The sequence below is a fragment of the Salvelinus fontinalis genome, chromosome 16, assembly GCF_029448725.1.
Source record: "Salvelinus fontinalis isolate EN_2023a chromosome 16, ASM2944872v1, whole genome shotgun sequence".
Classification (NCBI taxonomy): domain Eukaryota; kingdom Metazoa; phylum Chordata; class Actinopteri; order Salmoniformes; family Salmonidae; genus Salvelinus; species Salvelinus fontinalis.
In genome coordinates, this window is record NC_074680.1 from 6,218,635 (window position 1) to 6,241,550 (window position 22,916).

General features: G+C 42.1%; 1 protein-coding gene across 3 annotated transcripts in view; it reads left to right on the plus strand.

Annotated features, from left to right (window-relative positions):
* The window catches only part of LOC129812564 (brain-enriched guanylate kinase-associated protein-like), a 99,878-nt gene that overhangs the window by 14,321 nt on the left and 62,641 nt on the right, over positions 1-22,916 (plus strand). Inside the window, exon 2 of one of the 3 annotated variants that reach the window (XM_055864224.1) lies at positions 7,865-7,896. In XM_055864224.1, coding sequence (XP_055720199.1) covers positions 7,892-7,896 — 5 coding nt within the window. In that variant the 5' untranslated portion in view covers positions 7,865-7,891. Of the gene's footprint in view, positions 1-7,864; positions 7,897-8,025; positions 8,175-15,231; positions 16,546-22,916 lie in introns of those variants that run through there. The other 2 variants (XM_055864225.1, XM_055864226.1) reach the window with 2 other exon arrangements.

Sequence of the window (22,916 nt, forward strand, 5' to 3'; positions counted from 1 at the left end):
AGGATCTCACATTGACATGGTCCAGGTTTTCCTTTTCGTGATCTGTTAGGGTCCTATTCTTCAGGATGAGGCAGTTGTACCAAGTGGCCATTGCATTAGTTCATTCGGTGGGATCCTGGGGTAGATGGCGGGTTAAAAGGGAGGAGAGGAGAGGAGGTCTGCAACCTTGAGGCCTGCGCAAATGGGAGTCAGGCGCAGAGCCTCGAGCTGCGTGAGAATGAGACTTGACACGGGGTCCACGTCACGCATTGTCTTCTTTCTGTTGAACACATCCTTGCACTGCGCGTCTACCGCAACGCCTATACCGGTGGACATATGGCTCCGTCATCTTGCCTCCTCGGCAAGCAGATCGGCCTCCTGGTTAGACCCTACCGACTTGTGTTACAGGAACATACTTTTCAACCAGGAGAAAATGAAGAACAAGAAGACTGTAGAGGCGTCAATGACCGGAGATTCGGATGATGTATCTCGTGTTGAAATCGACTACGATGACGACGATCGTGACAGCAATCTCGATGAAGAGGAATAAACGTACTTGTAGTGTCATTGAGACTGCTGTCAACTTTAAGAAAACAGTAGCTATGTACCTGTACCTATGCAGGATCAGGGGATCTCTCTACCGCACCTTCTTGTCTAAGTTCTTCAAGTCGAACGCCCGGAACAGATTGGATGGGTTGGGGCTCATTGTAGACAAAGGCTGTGTCAGTACAAAGACGGCCTGTTACATCTTCGAACAGCTATGCCCCACATCTGACAAGAGTCCACTATCGGACTCCGAGTCGGATACCCCCCCCCGTCTACCGGTGAGCAGAGGAAGATCTTGTGTCAGCAGGAGGACGAGGTCCCCGAGCCCTACCTAGACGACTGCGCAGAATAGAAGGTGGTCCTAAGCAAAGAACAGAAAAATGTCATGAATGGCCTCAAGCGGTTGAGTAATGCGTACCTGAACGGGTTGAAACCCGAGGGGCAGTTACGGTCGTTTCATGAGGATGAACCGAGCGGGCAGGCACTTTTACCTGCGTATCAAACCAGATGTAATCCGAGACGAGACGGAGCGAAGGGAAAAGCTCTTTTTCATGGCGCTGTGTGGCACCGATTATAACATAGTTCCGAGGGGACTGGGAATTAAGAGATTGATGACCGGAGTGGTGACCAACCACAAGGCCTTTTCCTCTTGGTGCCGAGAGATGAAGAGTCTACTCTGGAGAGTCGAGGGCGCTTCTTCTCAGGACTGCGACTATTACAAAATGGGTATGAAGCTGGCCGGGTTCACAAAGATCCCGGCGACGATCGGGGCTAAGTACTGGACCGAGGTGGATTGCCGATTAATGGCTAAAACAATGAAATACGTCTGCGAACTGTGGACCCTGAAGAACCCGAGACCTGGATCCGAGTACGGGTTCTCTGTGTGCGACGGTCTAGTCCGATTCGACTGCGACGACTCAAGTGTCGACGCCACCTATGAAATGTAATGTGCTGTGACGAATGGGATGTTGATGTCTATATAGAAGGCAAAGCTACGAATGCACCAGTACTAAGGACAGTGTGATCTGTATACAGTCTGTGTTGTGTACAATAAACTATATCACCCTGGACTGTCTGTGAGAGTGTTTTCTGTGGCATACTCTTTGTGACATGTGTTCCACCAATATTCGTTTCAACTCTATGAGTTATAGGATGAGTTATAAGGGTTGTGTTTTCATCCCGTCTTGGGACCTCACAAGGGTTCTTGTCCCATATCTTCAGTGCGGGAGTTTTTCCTAGCCACCGCGCTTCTACACCTGCATTGCTTGCTGTTTGTGGTTTATGCTGGGTTTCTGTACAGCACTTTGATATATCAGCTGATGTAAGAAGGGCTATAGAAATAAATTTGATTTGATTTGAGTGCGCAACTGTGGCCCTCGTGAGGACCAGAACAATGTTAATCCATTGAACAACTTTTTACTTGCAATAACACAACATACTTTCAAGTGTATGTGCGATGCCTTTTGGTATATCCTTCAAGCTCATTGAATCAACTAGACAATAAGACAATAAAACAGAGACACATTTGGAATGTGCACTTTCCATTTTGTAAACGTGAGGAAAGGGATCCATCTTTTATAGGGTGCCTATCATCCAATGGTCCTTTATTGATATACATATAAATAAACGTCAAAGAAAACACCTCCTTACTTTGACATGAACAAGGACTCCCATCCTATTAAAGGGAAGATCAAAACAGGTCTTTTCACTTCAACGTGTTTATTTCGTTTGTAATACACAGACATATCATGGTCTGGTACAGGACCCAGGTGTACTACGCAAACACAAAGACATCTTTCATAGACATCATGTTCGGAATGACAAACACATGCATGTTAATTGAAGACACTACCAAGGAGATGAAATGTCGGGTCGGTTCAGGGATGGTAGTGCCCCTGCATGTCTTCCAGTTGCATAATCATAGCATTGTCATCATTGCCGTTTACCCGGTACTCTGCATATTCTTCGGGAAGCAGTTGATCATGAACCATCGGTATGTCTAGTGCGGGCATGATACACGTGATCTTCCGGTTATAAGAGGGTAGCATAGTCATGGACCATAGATCGTGGACCTAATCACTGAGTGCGGTGCGCACCTCATCTGTCAATTCCACGGCGGGAGTATCTTTCCTGACTGAAACAAACACACAAAAGTACTTTAGTTTAAGAGCGAGTGATGATTCATTCCAGCCCTTGATTTCACTATACATGTGTTTGTACTCACTGAACTTTCCCTGTGGTCCATGTGTTTTCAGGTCATCATATAAGTAGGGATTTCTCTCAGGTAAAACCTTGAAGAATCTCTCTGCCCATTCCTCGGTCTTGAGGCAGTGTTCGATGACCTTATGCATCATCTTAACCTCTCTTGGGCACGTGAGACGGTAGCGTCCCACCACTTCAACAGCCAGTGAAACTGCTGGGCGCCAAATTCAAATACAGAAATACTCATTATAAAAATTCAGAAAACAAAACCTTTTACATAGGTTTAAAGATTAACTTCTTGAGAATCCAACCACGGTGTCAGATTTAAAAAATACTTTACGGCGAAAGCATACCTTACGAGTATTTAAGAACATAGCCCAGCAGACAAATCATTACAAACAGTAACCAGCCAAGTAGAAGAGTTACACAAGTCAGAAATAGAGATAAAATTAATCCCTTATCTTTGATCTTCATATGGTTGCACTCAGCAGACATTCATTTACTCAATAAATGTTCCTTTTGTTCGATAAAGTCTCTTTATATCCAAAAATCTCAGTTTTGTTCGCATTTTCTTCAGTAATCCACAGGCTCAAACGCAGTCAAAACAGGCAGACAAAAAAATCCATATTGTATCCGTAAAGTTCACAGAAACATGTCAAACGATGTGTATATTCAATCCTCAGGTTGTTTTTAGCCTAAATAACCGATAATATTTCAACCGGACAATAACGTCGTCAATGTAAAAGGTAAACAAGAAAGGCACTCTCTCGGTCGCGCGCATGAAAAAGCTCTGTGACACTTTAGGGTCCACTCATTCAGACTGCTCTTACGTCCTCATTTTTCAGAATACAAGCCTGAAACTATTTCTAAAGACTGTTGACATCTAGTGGAAGGCATAGGATCTGCAATTTGAGTCCAAAGTCAATGGATACTGTAATGACATTTGAATAGAAAACAAAACAAAAACAATACTTCCCGAATGGATTTTTCTCAGGTTTTTGCCTGCCAAATCAGTACTCACAATCAATACTCACAGACATTATTTTAACAGTTTTGGAAACTTTAGAGTGTTTTCTATCCAAATCTACCAGTTATATGCATATCATATCTTCTGGGCCCGAGAAGCAGGCAGTTTAATTTGGGCATGCTTTTCATCCAAAATTCCGAATGCTGCCCCCTACCCTAGAGAAGTTAACCGGATTGATCTTACTGTGATAAGACCTGAGTAGATTCTCACCATCGGGGTCTTTTGTCAGGACCTCACCCGAGAAACTTCTGAATCACCCATGCCTCTCGGCTATGTCGTGCCTGTAACTCTTCAATAACTGGGAATTCATTATACAGACCGAGGTTGTGAATAGTAGAACTGTGTTGCTGTGCATTTATATATGGTAAAGTTTGAACCAGTTTGGACACATGACCCATGGTTGGATGAATGTTCTCCCATAGACGTACCGTTGGTTGGATAAATGAGCCGTGGTTGGATAAATGGTCCTTGGTTGGATAAATGGTCCTCGGTTGGATAAATGGTCCTCGGTTGGATGAATGGTCCTCGGTTGGATAAATGAGCCCTGGTTGGATAAATGAGCCGTGGTTGGACAAATGGCCCTCGGTTGGACGAATGGCCCTCGGTTGGATAAATGAGCCTGGTTGGATAAATGAGCCGTGGTTGGACAAATGGTCCTCAGTTGGATGAATGGTCCTTGGTTGGATGAATGTTCCTCGGTTGGATCAATGAGCCCTGGTTGGATGAATGGTCCGTGGTTGGATGAATGGTCCTCGGTTGGATGAATGTTCCTCGGTTGGATAAATGAGCCCTGGTTGGATGAATGGTCCATGGTTGGATAAACGGTCCTCGGTTGGATAAATGAGCCCCGGTTGGATAACTGAGTCCTGGTTGGATGAATGGTCCTCGGTTGGATAAATGGTCCTCGGTTGGATAAATGAGCCCCGGTTGGATGAATGGTCCTCGGTTGGATAAATGAGCCCCGGTTGGATGAATGGTCCTCGGTTGTAAAAATGTGCCCTGGTTGGATGAATAGTCCTCAGTTGGATAAATGAGCCCTGGTTGGATAAATGAGCCCTGGTTTGTTGAATGGTCCTCGGTTGGATAAATGAGCCCTGGTTGGATAAATGGCGTCGCAACGTCCGATGATGAGCCGCGAACACGGAGAGCCTCCCGGTTCGAATTGTGAGGAATAGTGAGCCAAGAGGTACAACCCCAATGTCAGTGAGTAGTGACCCTTCTAATAGACTGCTTGTATCTGCCTTTATTGGTAGAGGTGGAAAGACTGGGGTGTTAGTGTGAGAACGTTATAGGGAGTCTATCTGACTGACGTCCATTCCATGTGACGGACTACACTTCCTTGCTAATGGAAAAGGTAACTCAAGGACTGTCCATTGGCTCAGCAGGGTCATAGATGCACGCCCACATTGCTCTTTTTGGACTTTCTGCATGGTATCGATAGGCCAACATCATCATGTCGCAGGCCAACCGTTGTATGCAAAACATAGGTTGTGCTATAGACCTAGTTTTATTCCGTGATCGGACAAATGAGTCGTGGTCGGATGAATGAATGGTCCTTGCAAATAGGCTCTGGTTGGATAATAAACGCTCTGAGGTGTTAAGGACGAGATATGGAATCTTGTTGGGGTGAAACACAAATGATCACAAATGCAAATAAAATGTCAGTCTGGAGTCTGTACATGTATATTTAATATTGGAGAAACGTATAGCATTTCCACACCAATTGAAACACACATAACGTAGAGAGGCTGTCAACTTGCAATATTCAAGGTCCATATGCATTTACTACATAATAGAAATAGAAATGACACAAGCGTGTTAGAAAGATATACAATTAACGGTGAAGCACAGGCCGTTTCCATCATTGTCCTCGTTGATTGTTATCCGTTTTTTCAATACCATTACTTCTGTTTTGGGTATTTCGTGGACAGGGCAGTGTGGAAGGCTGTGGGGGTCTCACTGTGAAATAAGAGATTTTATGTTTTTTCAGATCTATTATTGAGAAGCTTGCCACCAAGGTCTCGGGTAACTCTCTCATTACTTTACTTTTGATGTTTTTCTTTGTCCTGGAAGAGCAGACATCTGTAGAGTACATCATCTCCAATTATACACTGCTCAAAAAAATAAAGGGAACACTTAAACAACACAATGTAACTCCAAGTCAATCACACTTCTGTGAAAGCAAACTGTCCACATAGGAGGCAACACTGATTGACAATAAATTTCACATGCTGTTGTGCAAATGGAATAGACAACAGATGGAAATTATAGGCAATTAGCAAGACATCCCCAATAAAGGAGTGGTTCTGCAGGTGGTGACCACAGACCACTTCTCAGTTCCTGTGCTTCCTGGCTGATGTTTTGGTCAGTTTTGAATGCCGGCGGTGCTTTCACTCTAGTGGTAGCATGAGACGGAGTCTACAACCCACACAAGTGGCTCAGGTAGTGCAGCGCATCCAGAATGGCACATCAATGCGAGCTGTGGCAAGAAGGTTTGCTGTGTCTGTCAGCGTAATGTCCAGAGCATGGAGGCGCTACCAGGAGACAGGCCAGTACATCAGGAGACGTAGAGGAGGCCTTAGGAGGGCAACAACTCAGCAGCAGGACCGCTACCTCCGCCTTTGTGCAAGGAGGAGCACTGCCAGAGCCCTGCAAAATGACCTCCAGCAGGCCACAAATGTGCATGTGTCTGCTCAATTGATCAGAAACAGACTCCATGAGGGTGGTATGAGGGCCTGACGTCCACAGGTGGGGGTTGTGCTTTACAGCCCAACACCGTGCAGGTAGTTTGGCATTTGCCAGAGAACACCAAGATTGGCAAATTTGCCACTGGCGCCCTGTGCTCTTCACAGATGAAAGCAGGTTCACACAGAGCACATGTGACAGACGTGACAGTCTGGAGACGCTGTGGAGAACGTTCTGCTGCCTGCAACATCCTCCAGCATGACCGGTTTGGCGGTGGGTCAGTCATGGTGTGGGGTGGCATTTCTTTGGGGGGCCGCACAACCCTACATGGGCTCGCCAGAGGTAGCCTGACTGCCATTAGGTACCGAGATGAGATCCTCAGACCCCTTGTGAGACCATATGCTGGTGCGGTTGGCCCTGGGTTCCTCCTAATGCAAGACAATGCTAGACCTCATGTGGCTGGAGTGTGTCAGCAGTTCCTGCAAGAGGAAGGCATTGATGCTTTGGACTGGCCCGCCCGTTCCCCAGACCTGAATCCAATTGAGCACATCTGGGACATCATGTCTCGCTCCATCCACCAACGCCACATTGCACCACAGACTGTCCAGGAGTTGGCGGATGTTTTAGTCCAGTTCTGGGAGGAGATCCCTCAGGAGTCCATCCGCCACCTCATCAGGAGCATGCCCAGGCATTGTAGGGAGGTCATACAGGCACGTGGAGGCCACACACACTACTGAGCCTCATTTTGAATTGTTTTAAGGACATTACATCAAAGTTGGATCAGCCTGTAGTGTGGTTTTCCACTTTAATTTTGAGTGTGACTCCAAATCCAGACCTCCATGGGTTGATAAATTTGATTTCCATTGATAATTTTTGTGTGACTTTGTTGTCAGCACATTCAACTATGTAAAGAAAAAAGTATTTAATAAGAATATTTCATTCATTCAGATCTAGGATGTGTTATTTTAGTGTTCCCTTTCTTTTTTTGAGCAGTGTATTTTCTCTTAGTCATTTATTTTTTAGTTATTTTCCAAGCTTTTTCAGCTTTTTGTGGCTCTGTTTTTATTTCAGTTCAGTCTTTCTACTGCAACAGCATCCGTACAAACTTTAGCAAAATCAGCAGCTCATTTTCAATTAAAAAGTAAAAGTAGAAGCTGATCTCTCTCTCATTACCCATGGCCATGGGGGTACCAGGTCCCATTCTTGTTTTGTCTTCCTGTGAATCTGTCATTTTCCTCTCCTCTCTCTCTCTCTGTCTCAATGCTGATATGGAGTGTGTAAGTGAGAGACACTTCTACCACTGAAAGGTGGCTTGTTAAAGATACTAGACAGAGTGCCTCGGCTCAGTAACAACCGGGATAAAAACAGATTTTCCATCTAATCTTTTCATTTCTTTCCCCTTTTCTCTTTCCCTTTCCCCCCTAGGCTTCTTCTGATGGAGAGATGTAGGACATGAGGTAGGCTACTTTCACTTTTCAACTTTTCTTCTGTGCTAATGTGCTGAAACACCACAAACCCCCTCCTCTCTCTCCCTCCCACTCATCTCTCCCCCTCCTGCTTCCTTCAGCTTTGAGGTCCCTCCTGCCCGCCAGTATGCTGTATTCAGTCAGCATTGGTGGAGGGCTTATTTCTTAATGCATGCTGCTACCGCTGCTACTGCTCAGAGCTGCAGATGCACAGACAGATTAATATTGTCATCGTACCCGTTGAAAATGAGATGTTAAACATATAAACGGTAAGCAGAGGAGATTGAGGGAAGCATGCGGTCATGAGTGGGTGTGCTGTTTGTGTGTGTGTGAGTGTGTAAGAGAAAGCTGCCATACAATTTACACAATGATTGTGAATTCTTTGCTGTAGTAATTTTGATTTGCCTTGTTGTGCTTTGCCTTGTTGCTATTCTGACACTGTGAAAATAGAACCATTGACTGAGTGGTGAGATGATCAGGGTAAATTGTCAGGCATATTATGAGGCGGAAGCACATAGTTGTATGTTTGTAGAATGCATGAAATACAGGAAGTGGACTTGCATGTGTATTTATTCATGCCGTGTGTTGTTGAGAGATCTTACAGTTAGTTTGATAATGGATATGGGTAATAGTGGTGTTAACACTTCTGTTTATGTCAATTATTTTTCACTTTGCCAATTTGAGGTTATTTGTATCATGAATGCAATTAAACTAGGAATTATGGTACGCTAAGCATTGTATCTGTCATTTAGAGACACTTCCCTAGCTTTACAAAAATGGCAACACAGAAAGAGAGAATATGATGACATGAAACTAAGTTGTTACTCTCACTTGAAACTTTTCTCTCTTTTTGTCCAAAACCATGACGATAAGGCTTTGCCAAGCATGGGAGATTGGAGAAGATTTGATTTAGCACAACGCTGAGGGATTTAGAATGCTATTTCCAGATATTGCTCTCAAACGACTTGACAATGTTGTCGTCAGCATAATGGGATCATTACATCCTTGGAGTTAATTGCCTTCCCCTCAAGACTTAACCCCGAGGTAGAAAATGTATTTAGGAGAAGGTGCCGATTTGCTGTTGAGTGATTCCTCACAAAACCCTGACAAAAAATGACCATGATTTGGGGAACTTTTACAAAATATAATCCATATAATAGTCCTTTGGAGAAAGGATTGTTGACATATATTTGACATTTGTATCTAAAAGCATAACTGATAAATTATTTATTAAAGTTGGCATATTTATTACATTTTGGCCTTACCCAGGCCTCCTTTAAGACTCCATAACGTTTAGTCTGTAGATGCTACAAAGCAAACATTGGTGTCGTGAAGGGATACTGTGTAATGTTGAAATATTACTGACAGGCTACAGATATGGTGCTGATAGTCTAAATATGGTTTGTTGAGCATCTATAGATGGACTATAGACTACCTTGTTGGAAATTATGAGATATTATGAGATATATTATGATTATATTATTAGATATTAGATATTATATTATTAGATATTAGATTATATTATGAGATATTATGATTATGAGATATACTGTTGAGATGCTACTGAAAGGTTAAAGACATGTATTGCTGAAATGCTGCTTAGTCTACAGATAGTTTGTTGAACATCTGTGGATGGACTAAAGACACTTTCTTGTTGAAAGTCAACAGACATGCAGTTGACATGTTTCTGATAGTCTGTAGATTATTTGGATAGTCCATCTGTAGATGCTCTACAAACTAACTGCTATTCCAGCTACTACTGGCCAGCTTGCTTCTCTCGTAAGTACACCTGACATTCACCTGTTTTTATTGGCTAATCTGACCAGGTACACCTCACAGGTGCTATGGCCAAAGGAGAGTCAAGATTGAAGAAACAACGCTGTTCACACGGTTGTCTTAGGCTAACGTGTTACTAGCTAGCTAGGCTATTAGCCAGCTAGGTGAACACTAGCTAGCTAACATCAAAAGCCTCATGGCTAAACTTCGACTAGCAAAACCCGGTTAAGAAATGCTTCTCCCCAGAGTTATTATGAGCCTGCTGTACCCAATGGGAAACAAACATGCTCAGGCAGCTCTTCTACAAGTTCTGCGAGTGTTGTATACTCACAGACAATATTTGGACAGTTTTGGAAACTTTGGAGTGTTTTCTATCCTAATCTGTAAATGATATGCATATTCTACGATCTGGACCTGAGAAATAGTCCGTTTACCTTGGGAACATTATTTAAAAATAATAAAAAAAATCTGACCCCTAGCGTCAAGAAGTTTTTAATTAAGGTCCCCGGCAATGCAGCAGTATGCCAAGACTCAGGCTAGGCCCCTGTACGGAAGCAGCAGCAGGGTTCCGCAGCAGGTTTCCACCCTTGTAACCCTCCTTAGTGAGGTAAGTAGGTGGCGGCCAACCTAGGACGCAGCCCTGGAGTTTGAAAAGGATAACGTTCAGAGCTCCCTTCCATGCTCACATGTGACCAACCCTCCCCACAACTGCCTCCCTCCCTCAGGCTCTACCCCCAGTGCAGAAGTCAGCATGTCAAAATCAAATAAAATGTTATTTGTCACATGCTTTGTAAACAACAAGTGTAGAGTCTCACCAACGCACGAAGCAGAACGACAATATGTCTTTCGCCATCCACTGTAGCCCTTTCCCCTTGCCTATGGCCTTGTTTCCTCACTGTTAATGCGCAAGCAATCACTGTCAAGTCAGCTCTGAGACGCTCGCTCCGGTTTTCCTGCCAGAGGGACCTTCCACTCAGCACCTTTTTTTCTAAGAGTGTAATCTAGAACCTTAAAAGATTCTTCGGCTATTCCCATAGGAGAACCTTTTGTGGTTCCAGGTAGAACCTTTTTGAGTTCCATGTATTACCCTTTACACTGAGGGTTCTAGATGGAACCCAAATAATTTCAAACTTGAATCAGAAAGCGGAACCTTTTTTCTAAGAGTGTAGACCAGGGCTCACTATAAAATCCCCGCAGCCCTTTTTAGGTTCTGAGGGATGTTAATCCTCTACAATGTCAAAGGTGGCTTGGCTTGGAGAACACTCTCCATTGAGCTAGAGATCATTCAGTATAGTAATATAGTTTTACTCACTGTACTTTATGGGTCTTAGGAAAGAGGGGAGGGCATTGTCCCCCCCTTCTTTCCTAAGACCCATAAAGTACATTGCCCTCCCCAGGCGTCAGAGCCCCAGACAGGTATCTAGTAATCCCGAGTCCACAATGATACATTTTTTCCTTGTCCCGTCTTCACTGCGATTGGTTCACACAACTGGGCCACCTGCACTGGCTCCCCATCTTACAAGAGAATTACAATATACACTATATACACACCTTCAAATGAGAGAATTTGGCTATTTCAGCCACACCTTTTGCTGACAGGTGTATAAAATCAAGCACACAGCCATGCAATCTCCATAGACAAACATTGGCAGTAGACTGGCCCATACTAAAGAGCTTAGAGACTTTCAGCATGGGACCGTCATAGGATGCCACCTTTCCAACAAATCAGTTCGTAAAATTTCTGCCCTGCTAGACCTCCCCATGTCAGCTGTAAGTGCCGTTATTGTGAAGTGGAAACATCTAGAAACAATAATGGCTCAGCCATGAAGTGGAGTGGAAGGCCACACAAGCTCACAGAACGGGACCACAGAACGGGACCACAGAACGGGGAAGGCCCTTTCCTGTTTCAGCATGACAATGCCCCCGTGCACAAAGCTAAGTCCATAAATAAATGGTTTGTCGAGATCGGTGTGGAAGAACTTGACTGGCCTGCAAAGAGCCCTGACCTCAACCTCATCGAAAACCTATGGGATGAATTGGAACGCTGACTGTGAGCCAGGCCTAATCGCCCAACATCAGTGTCCAACCTCACTAATGCACTTGTGGCTGAATGGAAGCATGTCCCCACAGCAATGTTCCAACAGTGGAAAACCTTCCCAGAAGAGTGGAGGCTGTTATAGCAGGAAAGGGGGGACCATCTCCATATTAATGCCCATGATTTTAGAATGACATGTTTGACGAGCAGGTTTTTACATACTTTTGTGTATCTTCGCTCTTGACAAGCATCATCCATGGAGAAGTGCCAAGACGAGTTACATAGCTGTCCTACTGCCCAGGATTAAGGAATACTGCACTGCAGTTGTTTCCTTCTTTCTCCGGTTAGATTGCCTGATATCTTACGTCCTTCCACTGGCTGCTCTGACGAGAAAGCCCGCTTCCAGCATCAATCAGTACTGACTTTCTGCAGACTGGTGGAAGCGACGACCCTGTGAGGGTGCTTAGAGACCCCAACCGCAAAACGGTGACCACTCCATTTGGGGTGGGAGAGCTGCCACACCCACGAAAATAGGGTGATGCCGTATGCTTTTCCTCCTATGTTGCCCATCTTCCCTTCCCTCATCTTTGAGCCCCTCAATGACCAGTGACTTTTCGGTCTAAAGTTACACCCAGTTTGTACCCTAGCAAATGAAGCAATTCTCTATCCGCACCCAGATGCTTTGCCATCAGGTATAGCTGGTGAGAGAGAGGAGACAGGCCCACAACTCTTGGAAGAGAGTGCCAGCTCCCTTATGCACACTTTGTTTTACATAAATGACTAAACACATTGTTCCTTCCTACACTTTTCCATTGTCCTATCCTCCTTGTAGGATTTTGGGGATTGAGAGAGGGTTCATCATTAAGGTCCTTTAGCCGCTTTCTTTTCCAGCCAAGGCCTCGACAGTTTATCCATAACCTTTGTGTATTCTCTAAGGGGTATGTCACTTACGCCCAGTCTCTAAGCCTTTAGCTCATCCTGGGAAGTGTCTATTGTGCTTAATTAACTTATTTTGGATCATTGGGACGCTAGCGTCCCACCTCGACAACATCCAGTGAAATTGCAGAGCGCGAAATACAAAAGTTGTAATATTAAACATTCATAAAAATACAAGTGTTATACACCATTCTTTAGCTTAGAATCTTGGTAATCGAACCGCTTTGTCCAATTTACAATTAGCTTTACGGTGAAAGCATAGCATTTGATCATCTGAGGACAGCGCCTCACCCACTTCCTGCATTAACATGAATTCATAACCTGCACAGGTGTCACAAAACTCAAAAATAGCGATAAAATAAATCACTTACCATTGAAGATCTTAATCTTTTTGCAATCCAAAGAGTCCCAGTTACACAATGAATGGTCATTTTGTTCGATAAAGTCGTTCTTTATATCCCAAAAATGTCAGTTTATTTGGCGCGTTTGATTCAGAAATCCACCTGTTCCAACTTGCCCAACATGCCTACAAAGGAATCTAAAAAGTTACTAGTAAACTTCGTCCAAACAATTCTAACAACATTTTTAATCCAACCTCAGGTACTCTAATATGTAAATAATCAATCAAATTTAAGACGGAATATACTGTGTTCAATACCGGAGAAAAACGAGGAGTGCGCACTCATTCACGCACGCCAAAAGACTAGAGTCCTTCTGAGGACTTCGAAAGAATACGAATACTTCTTCATTTTTCCAAAAACAACAAGCATGACACTATTTCTAAAGACTGTTGACATCTATTGGAAGCCATAGGAACTGCAAACTGGGTCCTAATTAGACTTTCCCATAGATAAGCATTGAAAAGTCCAATGACCTAAAAAATTTAAAATCCTGGATGGATTGTCCTCGGGGTTTCGCCTGCTAAATCAGTTCTATTATACACAGACATTATTTTAACAGTTTTAGAAATTTTTGAGTTTTCTATCCAATACTACCATGCATATCCTAGCTTCTTGGCCTGAGTAACAGGCAGTTTACTTTGGGCACCTCAGTCATCCAAACCTCCGAATACTGCCCCCTAGCCTCAAAAAGTTAAGATCTTTTCACAGCAGCTACTAGCCACTGAAAAGCGTGGAGATGTAATATCCCTCCATCCTCACCTTACTACTGCTCTTGGCATCCCTAAGAGTATTTGGAACGGACATGCAACCGGACAGGACAGCGTCAGAACTGGGAAACACAAAGACAGATGACAATCACTGCAGCAGCGGGGAACAGAGAGATTCGAAATACAGTGGTTCGTCCTTTAAAAGTTGCATCATACTGCAGCACACATTGTGGGCTGTCCAGGATTCTATGGCACGCTATTTAATTGTCAGCCATTGTTACCATTAATGTTAGTTTGACCACCAGAGGGCATCTTTGAGAAGCATTTGATGGCCTTCAATATTGGCTTAACTAAATAATTTAAAACATTTTTTGTAAGAACATAGTACAGTTTTTCCTCCTTTAAAAGTTGTGAGCTTACACCCCAGGACTTAGAGGTACCCAGCGTCACAGCTTCATTGCTCCAAACCACCACAAGGGGGAGATGGAACCCAAATGCATAATGAGTGCTCTAAGGTTTTTATATGACCAATCATGTCGAGTGGTTCCAATGACGAATTTGACGTGAGCCACTCGTCCCTGGTGACTTTCTTCAGCAAAGATGGCTGACAAAACATTACAGGGGAAGCAAATGTAAGTAATTATAACGTCATAACGAGTCAAGCTAAAATTGTACAATTGAGAGGAATATGTTAGTTAATGTATAGACAAACGATTGTGCATATTTTTTTGTCATAAAGTTAATTTACGAAAATCGCGATTTTAGCAAGTTAACTTCTTCTGGCTGCAAGCCCGAGGCCGCCCACAATATGACAACAGCCAGCTCAAATTCAAAATATATATATTTTTTAATATTTAACTTTCACACATTAACAAGTCCAATACAGCAAATGAAAGGTACACATCTTGTGAATCCAGCCAACATGTCCGATTTTTAAAATGTTTTACAGCGAAAACATCACGTATATTTATGTTAGCTCACCACCAAATACAAAAAAGGACAGACATTTTTCATAGCACAGGTAGCATGCACAAAGCCAACCAAGAACCAACCAAACTAACCAACAAACAACTTCATCAGATGACAGTCTTATAACATGTTTTCAATAAATCTGTTTTGTTCGAAAAATGTGCATATTTCAGGTATAAATCAAAGTGTTGAATCATAAATCATTGCAGCTACAATCAGAAATTGCACCGAAAGCAGCCAGAATAATTACAGACACCAACGTCAAATACCTAATTACTCATCATAAAACATTTCTGAAAAATACATAGTGTACAGCAAATGAAAGACAGGCATCTTGTTATTCCAGCCAATATATCTGATTTATTAAGTGTTTTACAGCGAAAACACAATATAGCGTTATATTAGCTTACCACAATAGCCAGAAAGACAAGCCAAAAGTTAGCGAAAATTTAGCGTAGCAAAAGTTAGCGATCGTAAAAAAACAGTAAAATATATATATTTTTTGACTAACCTTGATATTCTTCATCAGATGACAGTCCTATAACATCAGGTTATACATACACTTATGTTTTGTTCGAAAATGTGCATATTTAGAGCTGAAATCAGTGGTTACACATTGTGCTAACTTAGCTACTTTTTCCACAACGTCCAGATATTTTTCTGACACTTTTTCTGACACACATATTCTGACCAAATAGCTATTCATAAACATAACTAAAAAATACATGTTGTATAGGAAATGATAGATCCATTAGTTCTTAATGAAATCGCAGTGTTAGAATTCTAAAAATAACTTCATTACGATATGCAGCTTCGGTATAGCTAGAGTACCCAAACGTTAGGCGTCGGCGACTAGTTCACATGTACGACAGATATATGAAATAGCATCATAAAATGTTTCTTACTTTTGCTGATCTTTCATCAGAATGTTGGATAAGGTGTCCTTTGTCAAGAACAATCGTTGTTTGGATTTGGAACGTCCATTATCCCTCTCGATTTAGCAAGCACACTTGCCAAGTGGCATTTCGCTCTCCATGTCAACAAACGGAAGAGAACGGAACACGGCAAAACTCCGGAAAAATGTTCAATAATCTGATTAAACTATATTTAAAAAACATACTTTACGATGATATGGTCACATGTATCAAATAAAATCAAAGCCGGAGATAGTAGTCGCCTATAACGACAGCTAAACAGAAGGCAAATCCCTGTCTCTCTTCGCGCCTTCCTGAAAACAGGAAATGGAGGACACGTCATTCCATGAGCTGTAATTCGAGTCCAGATCAAGTTACACAGTCCATTTCTTCTCTCACTCCTTGTCGACATATAGTGGAAGACGTATGAAGTGTATCTAAACTAATAAATAACAAGGGCTTTAATAGGCAGCCCCTGGAACAGAGCCTCAATTTCAGACTTTCCACTTCCTGTCAGGAAGTTTGCTGCAGAATGAGTTCTGTTTCACTCACAGATATAATTCAAACGGTTTTAGAAACTAGAGAGTGTTTTCTATCCAATAGTAATAATAATATGCATATTGTACGAGCAAGAATTGAGTACGAGGCCTTTTTGAAATGGGCACCTTTTATCTGGCTACTCAATACTGCCCCTTCAGCCCAAACAGGTTAACTGACTAGCTAACATTAGCCAGCTAGCTAGCTGGTGTTATGACATGAGTACAGTATGACGTTGTAATTTGTGTTGTTTAATGTTTTAGGGACTCCTGAGAACCAGCAAACCAGGCTGTCGTCTTGGGAAACAGTGGATATAAAGAATCTAGCTAGCTAAAGCATTTACTGCAAATTGAATGTACAATTGGGTAAGCTTGCCTTGCAATGCAGCTGACGTAACATAGCTAGCTAACTATTTACTTGCTTATTGTGTACTGGAGGATAAAAATAACTGTATGCCTATGGATGTGTAGCTAGCTACAGTATGTAGCCGATCTGTGTATGGACCGTAAAACGTTTGGTATGAATATTAGTTCAGAACCTATCTATGAACCTCAGCTATCATAGTTGTTGTATGAACTTCAAGTCTGAATGGCATTAATGAAGCCTATGGATAGAGTAGAATATAATGACTTTATTGTGCCAAGGATGCAAGTCCTATATACATGTACTGTAGCTATTACCACGCAGGAGATCCTCACATTGTAGCTTGTACACTGAATAAATTAACTGATCATGTACTCTTCCTTGGTAAATAACGGTGTGGTTCAGATATGAATCACAATGTCTAATCATTGATGTCCCAGGAGCAGGAGTGGTAAACACTGTTGAAGTGTATAATTGTAAAACATACATGCAGACACAGCATCATTAAAAGAATGGAGTTTGATAAACCTGGTATTGGATATGACTGAAAAATAATGTCTCACAGAAACTATGCTATAGACTAGAAACATGATATAAGTAAAGGCTGATTTGTAATTCATATATACAGAAAAAAAAACTATGCATATCTAACTCCCTTCATCTGCATTAATCTGAGGACACGGGATAGTATTTCAATGAGATACTTAATTTCAACCAGTAGAGAATGTGAAACGCTTTATTGAAAGAAGTTCATTATCTATGTGTTATAAATTAAAAACACATGCATTATGATAATTGTAATATTATATTATAAATACAAATTCAATCTGTACTTCAATGCACATATGGTGTGCATTATAAAATGAGGAAGAAAGACAAGTTGGGGAGAGAGGTGTAGAAGACAGAAAGGAAAGAGGTAAGAACAGAGGCAGACAGCATATGATTAATGAATTTCAGTGCTTCACTAATATTCTCTGAGTTCATCACAATTACAGTGTCTTTAGCGGTGTCTCCTAACCAGCCTTGGGCCCCCAGTTGGCTCTAAGGTTATCTTAAGAGCGGGTGAGGTGGCGATGACGGGACTGGCTTCCTCTCTCACATCAAAACATACCTGCAGACAAGAGACAGATGGATAGAGAGAGAGCATGATTAAGCCTTGTTTTTTATATTCTAACACGGTCAGTCATCATAATCATCAGGGGGTGAAAAGCAAAACTGACCTTGGATCATTAACTCTGGGACTACTACATCTCTATCTGTATTTCAATGTAAAACATCTCTTTAATAATACTTCCTGTTGACCCGACCAAGTGACCTCTCACCTATGATCATGCTGTGCCATCTGTGTCAGCCAGTTCAGATGCGGGAGCGGTTCACCAACACAGCTGATATAACCTAGAGGATTTAGGGAGAAGGGGGAGAGGGACGAAGTGAATGAGAGAGACTTTTATTGTGTGTGTGTGTGGTCTCACATGGTGTCCACGCTAAGCGGCTACAGAGTACTTTATGAAAAACAGACACGAGGACAATCAATAGACATAAATACCACCTGAAGCTTTTTAAAAAAGCTAACCATTACACTGTCATGAAATATGATTATATATAGTGTATGAAACAAATATGACATGGCCTGTTTATGAGTTGCCATAAAAGAAAGTTAGATTAATTCAAATGAAAATGGCAAGAACAGGCGTTCGTAGCTAAATGCTTTTGGTTATCTTGAGAATAATAATTGCGTGATTTATCATTCTATGTCACGACTTCCGCCGAAGTCGGTCCCTCTCCTTGTTTGGGCAGCGTTTGGCGGTCAACGTCACCGACCTTCTAGCCATTGCCGATCCACTTTTCATTTTCCATTGGTTTTGTCTTGTCTTCCATCACACCTGGTTCCATTTCCATCAATTACATGTTGTGTATTTAACCCTCTGTTCCCCCCCATGTCCTTGTCCATAATTATTTGTTCTCAGTGCTTGTGCACGTTATGTTCTGGTGTGCGTCGGGTTATGTCCCCGTTTATTTCATTGTTCTGTATCCGGTGAGTTTTGATGATTAAACTTAGCCGTTGGAAACACAGTTTTGCTCTCCTGCGTCTGACTTCTCTGCCGCCAGTACGCACCCCTGACATTCTACGGTATGTAATATAGTACAATGTTATGAACCGACACGGAATCGTAGGAGCTATGTAAAAGTTGGATGGAAGAACACCCAGTGCTGCTTGCCTGAGATGCCATCATCGCACATTGTCTGCTATGACTTCCTTCGTGTTGGAAAAAGTAGCTTTCAGAACAATTCTTTATGAATAGAAATTAAAAGGTTTTGCACTCGACAACAAGACACAAATGTACCACCAATGCATATAACAATTTGCCTGTGAATAACCACACCTTCATACATACTTGCTACTGTATGCAGAATTCTTGACGCACAACTGAAGGTGCTGCCAGCACGCCCACAAGCGAGCCACTCAGGTGTAGAATGATGGAAGGGGGCAAGGAACAAGATCAGAGTAACAACAATTTTTTGCAAGTTGGGGGGGGGGGATAATAGCTGAATAATAGACTATTCAACCTTTACTAAAGAATAGTCTAATTGCCGAGCTAGGTGTAAAAATCCCCCCTCCTATCACAGACCAGATTTGCCCTAACGACCAAGGGGTAACTTGCTACTCAATGTAATAAAGTAATGACTTTAGAAAAATAAGTTACCTTACACGGTATGTTGGATGACAATTTGTTAGCTACGCTGTCCTTACGACCCACATAGCATATCATTACAGCAGTATGTACTGGTATGTTAGCTAGCTACCTAACGTTAGTAGTTATACATGAAACTTGCCTGTATATTACCTATAGCCTATCTAACTGCCTAACGTTTATTGAATTGATTATTCCCGTCATTCTTAGCTTAGCTAAATGGTATAGTCATTGTGCGTTCTCAATGGACATTCAGATGCTTTCGTAAATTCGCTCTGGCTATCTACTCCGATTTCAGAGCACTCTCATCTGAGTGTACCAGAGCGCAGAAAAATGAATTTGCGAGCGTTCAACACCCATTGAATATGGCCGGTGTCAGTAAACATCGGCAAAAAAGCATAATTAAATAGTTTCCAGCAGCACAGTTACATTCACAAACGCTCTGGTTAACACGAAAACTGCCTAAGCAGCTCTGCTAGGGCGAGTAAAATGGTCAGAGTGGTCTCATTTGTGTCTGGAAGTAGCTAGGAAGCTAGCCAACGTTAGCTTGGGCGCTTGACTGCTGTTCTAAGGCCAGAACCCTCGAAATCAACCCTACTCCTCGGCCAATGTCCAGTGTGCGCTCCGAGAGCGAAACAATCTGAATTTACAAACTGACAGTCTGACAACGCTCTGAATTTATGAGTGTCATGTTGTACAGCGTCATATTTTCTGTTCCATCCTAACAGGAACCCAGAGGGTTTTTCGTTTTTCATGGAATAGAAACACCACATCAAATGAATTAAGCAAGTACCAGTCACAAGTTTGGACACACCTACTCATTCCAGGATTTTTCTATATTTTTACTATTTTTTACATTGTATAATAATAGTGAAGACATCACAACTATGAAATAACACATATGGAATCAGTTAAGAACTAATTCTTATTTACAAGGACGGCCTACTCCTTCCTCCCCGTTGGGGGAGTGTCTCGGCAGACCAGAACATAACTATTGTAACGACCTTGGGTTGGGTAACGACCCTGGGTTTATATGCGCGGATATCGAATCTGCCACTGGAGCATGCTTTTGGGGAACAGTTGATAGCGCGCTGGACTGTGAGTCTTGTGAGTACAACCATACGAAGATCATCAAAGGTAAGTGATTCATTTTATTGCTATTTCTGACTTTTGTGACTAATCTACTTGGCTGGTAACTGTATGTAATGTTTTGGGTGCTGGGCGCTGTCCTCAGATAATCGCATGGTATGCTTTTGCCGTAAAGCCTTTTTGAAATCTGACACCGCGGTTGGATTAACAAGAAGTTAATCTTTTAGCCGATGTATAACACTTGTTTGTTTTATGAATTTTTCTTATGAGTATTTCTGTTTTTGATTTTGGCGCTGTGCAATTTCACCGGATGTTGGCCAGGTGGGATTGCAGCGTCCCACACCCCCTAGAGAGGTTAACCATGCTCGTTCTTGTTTTGTATCTCATTGGTTTATTTATCAAGACCAGTTCCCATGCTGGTCTCAGAGCAGCGCGAAACGGTTGATCACATGTAATTCAGTGATATTTATTCCCATAGTAATTCGTTGAAATTGCCTCCAGCTGTCCATCACTACTGTAAATAAAAACACAGCATCTTGTTTACATCTTGTTTACATTCTTTATTGTTACCATAATGTCACAAATCATTTGTATCTACCTTTCCAATTACTTTTAGAGTTTGGGATTTACAAATGTGCACTTAATGTAATTTTTTGTTAAATCCAGTTTAAGCATAACTTTTGCCCTCCGAATTCATACAGCATTTAATAGGCATTTTTCATTCGAGCAAATCTGCTCTGTGAGAATCTAATAATAATAATTGCTTTGTAAATAAGCATGCATGACACGCATGCAAGAGACGGTGGTAATATTTGTCCTTTTACAGACTGTAATACATGGCATCCAGGTCATTTTAGTTTCTCTTAGAATAAAAACCTTAGTGTAACAACAGTTTTAGTAAGTATTACGCTACAGTCCAGTTACAGCTTCTTCTGACGAAGTAGAAACAAAGCCACCCAAGAAAATGTGTGTGTGTGTGTGTGTGTGGGCAGGACAGAGGAATAGCAATTCTTACACTATTGTTCTAAATTCAATTTCCGCCTTCATCCTCATCATTCAGTTCATTGAAATCTGAATTTCATTTGAAGTCGTGCACAATTATCAGTTTCTATTTGGTTTATGTCACCCATTCATTGTCAGTTAGAGACACATTAGCGCATTGGGACCCAAAAGCATAATCAGTGCTCTAACTCCCCCTTGTGCTGGTCTGGAGCAATGACGTAGTGACGCAGGGTACCATACTAAACCACAAATAACCTCTACGTCCCGCAGCATAATCTCAAAACTTTTAGTTGAGCAACCACTGTAGGCCGATAGTTTTTAATATTTTCTGGGTCAAGGTTTGGCTTTTTCAAGAGAGGTTTTATTACTGCCACTTTTAGTGAGTTTGGTACACATCCAGTGGATACGCAGATTAAAAGAGGAGTCCGTCATTTGCTTTGCTAATGATCATGATCTTTTCGTCAAAAAAGTTCAAGAATTTATCACCGCTTAAGTGAAAGCCATCCTCTCTTGGGGAATGCTGCTTTTTAGTTAGCTTGTGTCAAAAATACATTTTGGATTGTTTTTATTCTCCTCAATTAAGTTGGAAATATAGGATGATCGAGCAGCAGTGAGGGCTCTTCGATACTGCACAGTACTGTCTTTCCAAGCTAGTCAGAAGACTTCCAGTTTGGTGTAGCGCCATCTACGTTCCAATTTACTGGAAGCTTGCTTCAGGGCTCGGGTATTTTCTGTATACCAGGGAGCTAGTTTCTTATGACAAATGTTTATTATTTTTAGTGGTGCGACTGCATCTAAGTTATTACGTAAGGTTAAATTTAGTTCCTCAGTTATGTGGTTAACCAATTTTTGTACTCTGACATCCTTGGGTAGGTGGAGGGAGTCTGGAAGGGCATCTAAGAATCTTTGGGTTGTCCGAGAATTTATAGCACGGCTTTTGATGATCCTTGGTTGGGGTCTGAGCAGATTACTTGTTGCGACTGCAAATGTAATAAAATAATGGTCCGATAGTCCAGGATTATGAGGGAAAAAAGTAAGATCCACAATATTTATTCCACGGGCCAAAACTAGCTCCAGAATATGACTGTGGCAGTGAGTAGGTCCGGAGACATGTTGGACAAAACCCATTGAGTCGACGATGGCTCCGAACGTCTTTTGGAGTGGGTCTGTGGACTTTTCCATTTGAATATTATCTGCCATGACTACAAGGTCTGATAGGTTTCCTCCCTGAGCTCCCTGAATTCCTGTCTCAGGCCCAGGAGGCCTGTAAACAGTAGCTATAAAAAGTGATTTGAGTAGGCTGCATAGATTTCATGACAAGAAGCTCAAAAAATGAAAACATATCGTAAATGTTAGCAACACCTCCGCCTTTTCGGGATGCGCAGGAGATATGGTCACTAAAGTAACCAGGCCTCATTTAACACAGTAAATTAATCAGGCTTAAGCCATGTTTCAGTCAGGCCAATCACATCAAGATTATGATCAGTAATTAGTTAATTGACCATAACTGCCTTGGAAGTGAGGGATCTAACATCAAATAGCCCTATTTTGAGATGTGAGATATCACAATATATTTCAATAATGACAGG